This window comes from Scomber japonicus, chromosome 4, assembly GCF_027409825.1.
Source record: "Scomber japonicus isolate fScoJap1 chromosome 4, fScoJap1.pri, whole genome shotgun sequence".
Classification (NCBI taxonomy): Eukaryota; Metazoa; Chordata; class Actinopteri; order Scombriformes; family Scombridae; genus Scomber; species Scomber japonicus.
The window spans coordinates 4,142,452-4,155,657 of record NC_070581.1 but is presented as its reverse complement, the minus strand read 5'-3'; the positions used below and the strand labels follow the sequence as shown (position 1 = coordinate 4,155,657).

Sequence of the window (13,206 nt, the reverse complement as noted above, 5' to 3'; positions counted from 1 at the left end):
CTCTCTCTGACAGGAGACTCTGCCAGACGTTCCCAGCAGACCCTCACAATCCGTTTGGGTCTGCCAGGTCTGGCCGGCATCCTCCCCCACCATCAGAGCCAACTCACCACCAGGGGGTGATCAATTGACAGCTCACATATGGACACCCTTATGCTTGAACATGGTGTTCGTTATGGACAGTCTGTGACGAGCACAGCACTTCGACGAGAAATAAAGTCGCATTTTCGTCTTCAGCAGAAGTGTGTGCTAGAGAATGCTGCTGCTCTGTGGCGCTTCTGTGGTGGATTTTGTCATTGTGAATCCTTTTGGTCTGTGTTCATGTCATGGGCTGCATGTGAATGGCGTGCACATGCAATTAGTCAGAATACTCAAGCTAGTCTTGAATTAGTTTGATTGCGTGAATGTGGATTGGCCTTTATGGAACCGCTTTATCCTGATCTCATTTGTTAGGCTCATTCAAGTCAGGTGTTCGATTACAAACTCTTAATCTAACTCTACTGTACATTTTTAGGCTACTCACTTTTACCTGCTGTCTCAGTTATCTGTGGACTACAGTTGAAGTCCTACTTTATTTAGCCTACATCTGTTTATATTCTTAGCAAATTGGCATGTCCATTAAACCTTTTGTTGGCATGGACACCTTTATTTATTAGTAGACCGACAGGAAACAAGGCAGATAGAGAGGGGTGTGACATGCAGCAAAGGTCCTCCAATTGGGATTTGAACTGGGGTCGGCTGCACATATGGCATGCGCTCTAACCACTCGACCAGCTGTGCGCCCATGTGCATTAAACTTTTTTCACTGATTTATAAAAAGCTAGGTGCACTTGTACCATGGTGGATTGCTATTCTAATGTGGGATTTGCCAAATAATAAGAATGAACAGTTCTCTGCATAGTAAATGGATCTGCTCATGCATGAAGTTAAAAGCATAATCCATTACGAGCACACTGGCTCCTGCTGCTCCTGGACCCCCTCATGGCCAGTTCTGCCATTTTGTTTAGTCATGGAACAACAAGTAAAATCAGCAGGGTTTCAACTGCTGAAAGTATGGTAACCTGATCACTGTAATCTCAAAAATGTTTAAGACCATGTAAAGTGAATTCAGACTTTTTCTTCTAAACACATTAAATAGGTCATAAATGTATTTCTAAAAAAGGTGTGAAAAGCATTTCATTTAAATTTGAATTGTGGAGCTAGGCTTCACAAACTGTGTTTCAAGATTTCTGTGTTCAGGATTTAGTGGGTGGGTCTGAAAAGCACTGCTGTGTTATGTAATGCGGCAGTGATTAGCATAAACCCACCCCTGCTGCTTTAGAGGTGTAAATACATTCAGTGCACACCAGTGGCGGCTGCCGGTGTTTTAAACAGGGGAAGCTCACTTTAGATCTTCATCATAAAACTTGTCATATTGAAGCGAGGCAGTTACAAATAAAAGGAGTGTTTAATTGAGGCTGTTGTATGCTTCATCTATGCCATAGAACCACATCAACACACACACAAAAAAAGATTTTCAAAACTAGCCACTAGCCTGCCCAGGTAGGCCTGCACAGGACAGCAAAAAAAACAACACACTTCACACCTCACCCACCCAGGTAACAGAGCCCTATAGTCAAAGGTGAAATAATCACCCTATGAAAAGGTGATTATTTCCAATATACTGAATGCAAATTGAATTTGCTTTGGGGGGATTATATTATCTTGGATATGTCATTGATGAGTAACAAGATTGATTTCCAGGGGGTTTTAGTTTTTTGTTCATGTGACTCTCAGAACCAAACTGGCATAAGTACCACATTGGCCAAAAGTGTCCAATGTGTTTGATGCCATAAAAAAGGCATATTTGAGATTTTTTTTTTCATTCTGTTTTTGCATGCATATCCACTTCTCCTCTATTGATCCAAACCATTGATTTAATTAATGCAAATTGAATTTGGTTTGGAGGGATTACAACAGTCTTGGATATGTCATTGATGAGTAACAAGATTGATTTCTAGGTTGTTTTTTTGTTTTTTGTGAACCTGACTGCCTGTGAGTGCTTTGGGACGGGGGCAGGGCTCGCAGCAGCACTCGCTGCTCGTTGAGGACAGAGTGTTACGTGCTTTCATGTCAGAGTCTCCAAAACATCAGAAAACTCTCCAATAACACCAGAAAAACTCGCTAGATTTGTCGATAGTCGCATTTGAGAAAAAAAGTCGCTTAGAAGAGAAAGTCAAGCTACACTGGCAAAACTACACTCAGAAGAGTCAGCCTATCCAAAGCTGTCTATCAAGGGCTTTGAGCCCTATAAAGCATTTCATCCACTCATCATACAGAAGTAGAGAGTCCGACCCCGCCCACTGCTCCAATGACCGCCAGAGACGCTCAGCGTCCAGGGGCAGGACGGCAGGGTTTCAGTGAACTCGGAGGGCACTCCCACAGCGTTTGGGAGGAGAGAAAGAGACTGCTTTGAAGCCTAATTTCATATATTTGGCGAATTTTTAATCATTCAAATTTGGAAGGGTAGTTAACACACTTTTCTGTGGTATGTCAAACTCAGAACACATATTTATTCTTACTTTACACGGACTTTAAATATTGCTCAAGGATTAAATCATTAATTTGAATCATAAAAAAATTATACAAAGATACTGATCCTGGTTGGCAGCAGCTATTGCTTTCACCTAATTTTTTCCCCATGTCCTTGTGTATTGATAAAGCAGGTCAGTCAATCCATGTCTGATCTGCTGTCAATATCCTATTGCAAGGTCTTGACGGACACGTAACCTGACAGCTCTTCCTGTTTCTAGGTGTCCAGTTCCTGGCTGTGACAGTCTAGGCCACATCAGTGGGAAGTATGCCACCCACCGCAGTGCCTATGGCTGTCCACTGGCAGCACGCCGCCAGAAGGAGGGTCTCCTTAATGGCACCCCCTTCTCCTGGAAAGCCTTCAAGACCGAGGGCCCGACCTGCCCCACACCAGGCTGCGATGGGTCTGGTCATGCTAACGGCAGTTTCCTGACACACCGCAGGTATCCTGAAAACCTGAGAGTTTTATCAAACAGACAGCAGTGTTATCTCAAACATGACTTTCTGGGATTCTCATGTTTCATTTCATATTACAGTGAATTCAGTAAATTGTAAGGAAGTTTCATGGTCAGATTTATCTGACTGTAGCAAAGAGCAAGACAAACAGCTGGGCCCCTATCCTTTATATGTATAGAGTTTCCTGTACTGAAGCAATACATAGCCCTATGTTACCTATATTCTAAGCAAACTGAAATCATTTCTTAAAGAGTATTTAAACAAGATTTTGACATGTATAATTTCTGATAAGAAATCTCAGCCTTGTAAGCATTGATCAGTTGCTTGTCTCAGTCTGTCAGGTTGTCCCAGAGCATCGGCCAACAAGAAGAGAGCCAAGTTCCCAGGAGATGAGTACATCACTGCCAAGTTCAGAGCCAGTGACGGTAGCACTTTAAGCACTTTGCCCTCTGTTTAATATAGTGTTCCAAATGTATCATTGCTAATACTAACGCCTGGAGACATCTTAAAACATGAGAAGTCCATCAACCTCTCTCAACATATAACATGCATGACCACAGAAACAGGAATTCCGAAGAACTGAGTTAAATAATTAAGTCTAAGTTAAATAGATTTCTAGTCACTAAATTGTGGAGCAAGGACTGACAGGGTTCTTGATATTGTGTTTGCTAACTGTGTTGTTGCTCTCACTCAGTTCTGGACAACGATGAGGACATCAAGCAGCTCAACAAGGAGATTAACGAGCTGAATGAGTCCAACTCAGAGATGGAGGCCGACATGGTGAACCTGCACACTCAGGTTAGCTCAGCTTGTCAGTTTACAGCAACAGCAGACAGCACAATGAGAAAAAGGCTGTTGGTCTGGAGATAAAATGCATGTTAGACCAGCACCATGGATGCATTAGTAGAGCTGGACACAGTGTAGCAACTCAGTCCTGCTGCCAGTTCATCCCAGTGGCTAAACATGGTACTGAAACTGCACTCAAAAAGCATTCTCCTCATGCCTCTCCACCATTATCAAGATGTATGTTTGATGAGCCAATGACAATGATTATCTCTGGTTCTGCTGTCAGTCTGTGTTGCTGCTTCAGGGCAATATTCTGTGTCTGTCTACCTCAGATCTCTTCTATGGAGAAGAACTTGAAGAGCATGGAGGAGGAAAATAAGGAGATTGAGGAGAAGAATGACGCCTTGTTTCTGGAGCTGTCTGGCCTGAGTCAGGCTCTGATTCACAGCCTGACCAACATCCACCTGCCCACTATGGTGAGTATACCCAATCATTTTTGGATTGTTTTAAAAGACGACAAACCATGAAGAAATAATTGAGTCTGAGGTCTACCTTTCTCTATTTGTCTCTTATCACAATAACAATAATTACAAAAGACACATCTTTAAAACGTACAACAGAATGAACAATATTGCAACTAAAAATGCGTCAGTTATCAAATGGCCGCACTGCAACTAACACTACCTAAGCAAACATACATAAAACACATAAAGGTGAATGCATGTGTCTGTGGTCATCTGTATGCGTGTGACTGACTTGGCTGACCTGACTATGAGAGGATGTCAGGTCTGGTGATAAGATGCCCAAAAGGTTAAGATTGCGTGTGTAATAGAGTTAGTAGCCAATTAGAGGGTAAAAAAAGAAACTAGGAAGCAGAGCTTCTTCCAACATGGTTATGATAGAAAAGGCAATAGTGAATCTGTAAAATAGGAAGCTCAAAGGAAGTGTACTATCTTGATGGGTATCGGTCAGGATGCATGGAAAGCAAGACCATGAAATTTGACTTCACTCTCGAGATTTATTTTAATAATCTGGATTGCAGTAGTGAACGAAAAGGGACAAAGAAAAGACATATATGGCTCTCAGTAGCTGAAAGAAAAAGATACAAGATTAAATGAACACAAATCAAATTATCCTGATGTCTTTAAAGGATACTAAATGTACATAGGACAAAATGTTGACCAAAGAAGATAAAACCTCTTACCTAGTGAAGGGGAAAGAGAAGCAGTACTGTTTTTGAATAGGGCTTGTGTACAGTTGAATTCAATCAAGATAATCAGGGGTGACAGAAGGTGAACCAAGTGAGAAGGAATGGAAAAGACAGGATGTGAAGTGAGGAAAAGGAAGTGGAACAAATAGAAGAAAAATAGTGAATCTTTTCTACAGAATCTATGCTGGTTTTGTCATGACTGTTGCTAGGTTTGCCTGAGTATCCACCAATGAGAAAGAAGAGTTTGAGGCTCTCTTACTGGGGATTTCCCCCGGGTCCGTCAACGGCGCCGAATGGCTGGGCCACGGTTTAGCTCCGTCCTCTGCCTGGTGTCAACTCACACCGGGAGTGTTACAACAGTGGAGCGGAGCATGCTCTGGCAGAGAAATCTGCTGTTGCACCGTTAATACAGTAATTACAACACCCCAATCAAATCCGAAGGAGTGCCTTTAGTCTACCGTAATTACTGTAGTAGTCTACGTAGCTAGATGGTGTCTTTATCTGTCTGTTTTATTCGTGTTCGTTGCTGAAATTTGATCGAGAGGCTGTGCGGGTTGTTTTAATAAAATATTAATAATAACTTTATTTTGTATAGCGCCTTTCATGAAACCCAAGGTTTCATGAAAGGCTTCACAATAACAAGAACACAGATAACAACAGTACAGTACAGACAAAAACACACATTTAGCTGGCAAAAGACGGAAGTTTTATTATGCCGATTCTGTATCTGACTTCCTGTCTGGTGCAATCTGCTCTGTTGAGCTTGTCATGAGTTAGAAACAGCTCCGTCAAAAATAGAAATGGTACAGATTGATAGCGCTATGGCGCGGAGAGCTGCCGCTGGGACGTTGCTGACACGCTGCTGAGACGCTCCTGGTGGAAACACTCTCATTGACTATAGTGGTACCTATCAGCTCCGGTGACCGCGGCGCAGCTGTAACGCGCCGCTGACGGACCCAGTGGAAATTGGGCTTTAGACTTCACACCAAGGTGTGAACTGCAAGGGCAGACAGGGAGTTGTAGACGGTGTGAGCAGCCTTTGGTACTCTTTCCTTTGTTTCAGGGACTATGGGCGCACTTACACTAGGGCCAGTTGTTCTGTACCGTGCTGAAGCAAGAATGTCCCCTGTCCCCCGCTGTCCCGCACTCACATTACCCCAAACCCAAGTATACTCAAGCACGGTTGCCTCCGACACATGTCATCACGTTGATATGCAATATACGCCTGGCGCAACGTCATCATTAAGTTACTGTTGTGTTGCCTTCGAAGATCTGCTTGCAAACTACAACTACACTACGCAGATTTTACCAAAAACTTCAGAATTTTTGTGCGTCTTGTCCAGTTGTTGCTGGATGCCATCCTCTGCCCAAATCTCAATCAAACACTCCACCTCTTCATCTGACCAATGTGAGCCCTTCGACGCCGCCATTACTATTGTTGTTCTGGAGGGATGGTCGCATGGTTCATACGTCTTCACCACATTTTGGGCGTTGTGTATGTAACCGTGTGCGCATGCAAGATGATAGCGCAGCCTTTACTGTGAAGTCAAGGTCCATGCTTGACCCTAAATGCGTGTCCTCTTTGGAAAGTGGTTGCTCTTCCTCTTCTGACATCAATATAGGCAGAACTGTGTGGGAGATACAGCCCCTTCAACACATAGCACCCAAATTGTAATGGTTCAAATGTTGAAAAGAGCCATTTTTGTCCCCTCTCACCAAATTCGCCTGGAGCCGCAAAACATATTTGACCCTTAAAATAAATTTAAAAAAACACGTCCAATAAAGTTTATTATATAGTTACTACTGTATATATACACAAACTTATGTTGCATTAATGAAACTATAGAAGTACAATAAAGAAAACCGTTGACATTTTATTGCTACAAAATCGCTCTTTTTCACTCAACTCCAACTTGTGACAGCAAATGTTGTGTGTTCTGGATTGAGTAGGGGTAGGGGTTTGATTATTTGTGCTGTTGAACCTAACAGCTATGAAACTAACGCTATCAGAAAATAATGTTGTATTTATCCGATTCACCGGCTTCCTTGTCAGCGCTTCCTCAATTCATTCACTCTCAACCTCACTCGACCACTCTGTGGGCATATTCACACCAGGAAAGTCCTTTGGTCCGCTTATTTAGTCGGGACCAAAATACAATGTTTCTTTTTTGGTTTGGTGCGGTTCCTGTTCACATTGCGCTTTTCGCAAGTGGACCAGAATTTGTCAACAAACCCACATGTGTGCAAAGATCGTTCAATCATTGGACAAAAAGCTCTGGGGTCGGGGTAAAGCGGTAAGGGAAAAAAGGGGGGAAAGCGCCGGTTAAAGTAAACAATCATGGACGTCCAGCAGCGCGCTGCACTCGTTGTGCTGATGTTAATTTGTGTCATTCAGTTGCAAACGTTTCAGGCGCATTTGGAGCAACACCAGCTTCTGGTGCAACGTCAGTTCTACGATGTGCTGTTAGGCGCTAATCAAACAATTATTTCCCATAATGCGGTCGGCTACGAGAGCCTGTTGCGTCCAAAAAGGCATGTGATTATTTATAACTGGGTCGGACCGAGCGCGGTCGCATTCACATATTAAGCGAACCGTTCCAGGGTCCATTTGGAAGCGAACCGAGACCACCTCTCCGACTGGGTCTCGGTCCGACTGTTTGGTCCGCTCCAGAGTTCGATGGTTTGTGTTCACACCAGCCCAAAAGGTCCGCACCAGCGATTTTTTTGGTTTGGTCCAAACCAAACAAGGCAGGTGTGAATACGCCCTAAGACTACCTGTAGGCTCTTATTGACGGAGCAACTCTGTCCCCACATTACGTGTCCGGGCCTTTTTTTACAGAACAGCACAGCGGAAAAAAGTTGTAGTATTCCTGCCAGCGGCGGCTCCTGACGAATTTCTCAGGGGGGGAAACTGTTCTGATGATGACAAAAGTGATCCATTCAATGGGAAAATTAATAGGCAGCAAGACAATTGCCACATCTTGTTATTTTCTGGTCAATTTACATAGCAATACCAAATGTATCAGCTACAGTGAAAACAAATGAAGATCAACAAAGAGATAAACTGTAAATCAGTTTACCTTCAAATATCTTTGAACATGGACGGATACGCTCGCTTTACCATTAATTACGAAGGGGACTACATATAAGTCAAAAACATTAAAAGTATTTATTTACAGTTCTTTAAAGTAGTTTTTTCAATTACAAATAGTTTATATAAATCCAAATACAGGGGAAGTGCATTCAAATTGCTCAATATTGCACAAACAATACTCTGTATTTGCATTAGCAAACAGTAAATACAGTAATATACAGATTGCAATATCAGTAACATTTTAAAGATTTTGCACAGCTTAATTATCTTTAAGTGCAAATGAAAGTGCACAGATTCAACAGTGAACTATAAATACAAATATAATCTCTGGCCAATTGTATAGATTTGCAAAAATGAACATGAACAAAAAGAAACAGATGAACATATTGCCTAAAAGCAGCATGAGAATGAAAAAAAAATTAAAAACCAACATCAACAGTTAGAGTGTCACTACACTACATTACTTGTATTGAAGTTTTGCTTGTCTCTCTTTCAAATCAGCAAAGTGTCCCTGACTAGCTCCCTCTCCATGGAGAGCATGGCCAGTGCATTCAGATGTTCCTGGCCCATTACATTGCACAGGAACGTCTTGATTCACCGCTCAGCTTCAACCGTTGTCATGGGAGTGGTAATGAGAATGTTTAACAGAGTCACAGTCACAGAAAATGTCTCCTGGAGGTTGTATCTCAGCAGAACCTGGTACAGCCAGGGCACCACAGCAGCCCTTGAATTCTGGATTCTCATAGATGAGAGACAGTTCTGTTCTGAGCTTTGCCTTGTTCAGTATGGGATATGCCCTCACAGTGGCATTCGGAGCCTCGACAGGAAATGTATGGCATTGCTTCTCAAACATCTCTGCCTGTAGCAGTATGGCACTCACAAGGTGGTCACTGAAGGAGAACCTTTGTTTGGTGCAGGGGTGGATTGGCCATAGGGAGTACCTGGACTTTTCCCGGTGGGCCGGTCAATAATGGGCCGGTGGCTGCCGTTTTTTAATTTTTTTTATTTGTTTATCTAGTTTTTGCTGCGCCTTGCCATGGTTACTCTCCCGGCCCAGGGGCAGAGACATGCACCGGCCCACAGAGCTCCGCTGCAGCCTGCAGACACATTAGAGGCCCATTGGCTTGTCTGTCTAAAGAATACCTGGCCCAGTGGCCCTATGATAGGCTACAGAGGCCCAGGAGTCCCACCCACGCTGGTTCTTGACCCCCCCCCCCAACCCCCCTCGTCCAATCACCTTGGATGACAAGCAATCGGATGAAAGATAGTGAGAGATACTACTACAACAAAATGGACAATGCGGCTAAAAAGCGAAAAAGCGGAGCGGTAAAACAAAGAGATAAGAAAAGCTCTAGCAACCGACGCTGCTATGAGCAAAAAAATGTCAGAAATGTTTGCTGCGGGGGCCAGCGTGGCCGGAGCGGCTTCAGGAGTGGGTCCCTCTCAGCAGCAGGTGTGGGACAGTGAGTCAAGTGAGGCTCCCGCTGCCATGGTGGTGCAGGAGCAGGAGGTTGAGGAAGACTCTCCACCATGTGGAAGTGATAATAGAGTTTTAAGCAGGTGTGAACCTGCCAGTATGGTGTGGATAAACACTCATTAAATGTTCAGAACGGTTACTTAACTGTCTATGAACTTTACTTAATATAATAAATAGCAAACTCTGCATAGTGTGGTGTGTTACAACTAGGCCTAAATCTAGTTATCTAAAGTAGCCTATTGGAAAACAATAACCATATTCATATACTATCCTGATTCATTGATTAGTTGCTTTTATTAACCACTTAACCACTCTTTTCATCAAAGGATGCCACACATAATTACAAATCTGCAAGCTTACCACTCAACTCACATGTTGCAATGTGATGTGGTTTGAGCATGTAGATCTGCTATTTTCACAATTTTTGATAATTTCTACCTATAATGACATCCGCCAAATCAGGTCACCAGAGTTAAAGTGTTTTAAGTGTCAACATGCACCATTCTTTGTGCCTATAGTCCAATTTGTTCATGAAGGACATTGATCTAACAACATAACACGTATGTAGCCTGTGATGCTTTACATATTTTTTTCAGTCAGTGTTTATGGTTTATTGCTCGTTCAACAGTTTCACATTATACAGTTAAAACTAATTCAAGCCTATTCAAGTCTCCAGAATATAAGAGATATTGTTCAGTATACTACTGTTATTAAAGGCCTGTGTGTTTAAATGTACATCAACGTGAGTTGGCACAGTATCTGAGCATGGATTGTAGTGGGCCGGTCTGGACCAAAAAGTCCAGGGCCGAATTTGTGTCCCAGTCCAGGCCTGGTTTGGTGTGAGCCAGGATTGTGTTGCAGATCTCCTTTGACAGCCTCTGCTTCTCCTCTTCTCCCAAGGCCCTCCTTGGTCTTGTTGTGCCTGTCGCTACTTCCTGTTGCTGTTGAGCAGAGTCTCTGTGGTGTACTGAATTGCATTATCTTGAAAAGTGTTTCTCATATTTTGTATGTTAATGGAGTGGACAAAATATTAGGAACACCAGTCAATATAATGCACTCTCATACTCCACAATCACCCACTATGACCTCAGTAATAAACAAAGTAGAATTATCACCTTATTGACATCAACAAAAACTGAAAATGTATAAATTACATTAATGTAGATTTTATAGCAGAAATGTTATATTGGATTGAATTAAGTTACACATGTGTACCTAATAAAGTGGCCGGTGAGTGTATTTCTTTATGACAAGGTTCAGTATTGAGAAGGATTGAACAATATTATTTTATCTTACCTTATTGCCTGCACCCTGCTTGTGAAGCTCTGGAGGGCACGCTTGATGACGACTGCATCAATGTCCTTCTTCTCCAGCTGCTGGTACAGCATGTCAACGTGAAGCATGATCTGATGGAACAGCTGCAGAAAAAACTGTCCTCATCCTACAGCATCCTCAGGAAGCCAGATGCCTCCCTCACTGTGGTGCTGTCAATGAACCCAATGTCCTGATGGATTCAAAGCACTGCATCAGGTCATCAAGGTTCTCGTGCACAGTGTTGACGATCCTGCTGTTGAAGTTCCATCTTGTGGATGAAGCTCTTGGCAGCCTTTCAACAATCTGGTCAAGTATGCTGGTGCATTTTGGTGACCGGGTAAAAAAAGTGGCAATACCGCACAGGCAATGGCGCCGGAAGCGGGGGGGACCAGGGGGCCATTGGCCCCCCCACTTTCACCTCCTGCCATTTTTAAGCCGAATCAAAGGTCCCTATATTATATTACTTACGGTAAAAAAAGAGTTTTACTCATCACTTTCACTCATACGTTACGTAAAATACAGAGAGTGGCCATAGAGAGAAAGAAAACAGCCTCCAGCAGGCACAATTGTGCGCACAGACTCCACAAACCTCGCGCCTTCCTGCCTGTTACTGCCTCACCAGCCTGGTAAAGCCTCGAGTGTCTTCGACAGGCTCCGGGTAGACTCTCAGCCCTCTGGCTGAAAAATGCTACATCGATTTCGACAACTTTATCAGAGCCTGGATCTTCATCTCAGCCAGCAGAAGAACCCCAAAGCAGCAGCTCTGTTCCCGCTGAGACTACTGCCGGAGTCTGCGATGAACCCAGCCAGGCTGAACCCATGAACCCAGCCAGCTGTACAGCTAATCATCGGTAAAAAGGAGGCCGCTAGATCATTTGGCCAAAGAGAGCGGTACTTCAATGCAGACTGGTACAAAAACAGAGAGTGATTAGTCCTGTGTTATGCAGATTTGCTGCTATCAAACAGCTTGGCACTTTCTCCAAATGTGGAGAAGACAGCTTTGTGAAGGCCGGTATAAATAACTGGAAAAAATGCCCAAGCCTACTAGACAGCCATGAGAAATCTCAATTTCATAAAGAGTGTGTCCAAAAAAAGTGCGCGTACTTCTGCCAAACACCTGTCAATATTCAGCTTGTAAAACAACAGCACATTGAGCAGGAAAAAGAAGAGAGGGGATGATGGAGCAACTTCGCTGTCTACAGTTTCTAACCCGACAGGGACTCGCAGTTAGAGGACATACTGATAAGGAGAGCAATTTTCAAAAGCTAGTTGAACTGGTAGCTGAGAAAAAGCCCACTCTGAAAAGCTTTATGCTCACTGGCAAATATGCATCACACCAGACCATCAATGAACTTACAAATGTGATGTACCGGGAGTCTCTCACCAATCTCTTAATGGAAATAAAATCCATTGCAAAACACTACGGAATTATCGTGGATGAAACTTGCGATATTGCTGGGCGTGAACAGCTGTCTCTGTGTATGTCTCTGGGTATCTGCTGACTATGTTGTCCATGAGGACTTCATAGGAATGTATGACTGTCCTAAAACTGACGCAGAATCAATAACCCAAACAATAAAGGACATATTACTTAGATGCGGCCTTGACATTAGTGACATGAGAGGGCAAACCTACGATGGAGCATCCGTTCTTCAGGGACAAATGTCAGGTGTGGCTAAACGGATAAAAGACATAAATCCAAAAGCACTCTCAATGCACTACACTAATCACAGTTTAAATCTCATCCTACAAGAAGCCGCTTCAAAGTGCAACATTATGCGTGGTGCCTTCAGTTTAGTTCATGACATACATGAAATAATAAATAACTCACAGAAACGACTTGCCATCTTTAACACTATCAGTGCCGCATCTAATGTCACACCCACTGGCCTCAAACCGCTCTGCCCCACTCGCTGGACAGCCAGAACCAGTGCAATAAAATCCTTGCTGGATAATTATGAAGTGGTGTACGACACGTTGGAGGAAATAATCCGCATGGGGGAAACACAGAGGCCTGCAAAAAAGCACCAGGGCTACAGGCACTGATGATACAATTCAGAGTTTTTCTGGGCTTGAAAGTGTCTCTAAAACTCTTCTCTTCTGCGGAGGAGGTGGCTCGGGTGCTTCAGTCCACAGACAGTTCATTCATCAGTGCAGATGCTCCAAACGCATTATAAAAACCTCTGGTCAACCGAGGCATTCCACAGCATCTTTGAAGAGGCCCAAAAAACGTTCAATGTTGACCTGGTTCAGGCACCGGCTCTGTCCCCTCAGACTTTGCCAAAGTAAATTTCTCTTCAC

The 13,206-nt window shown here is 43.3% G+C and overlaps 1 protein-coding gene across 1 annotated transcript in view; it reads left to right on the top strand.

The window, feature by feature from the left end:
* Positions 1-13,206, top strand: part of myt1a (myelin transcription factor 1a) — a 54,298-nt gene that overhangs the window by 34,401 nt on the left and 6,691 nt on the right. Inside the window, exons 17-20 of the mRNA XM_053318332.1 lie at positions 2,790-3,011; positions 3,358-3,449; positions 3,719-3,822; positions 4,143-4,286. Of these exons, the coding sequence (XP_053174307.1) occupies positions 2,790-3,011; positions 3,358-3,449; positions 3,719-3,822; positions 4,143-4,286 (562 nt within the window). The remainder of the gene's footprint in view (positions 1-2,789; positions 3,012-3,357; positions 3,450-3,718; positions 3,823-4,142; positions 4,287-13,206) is intronic.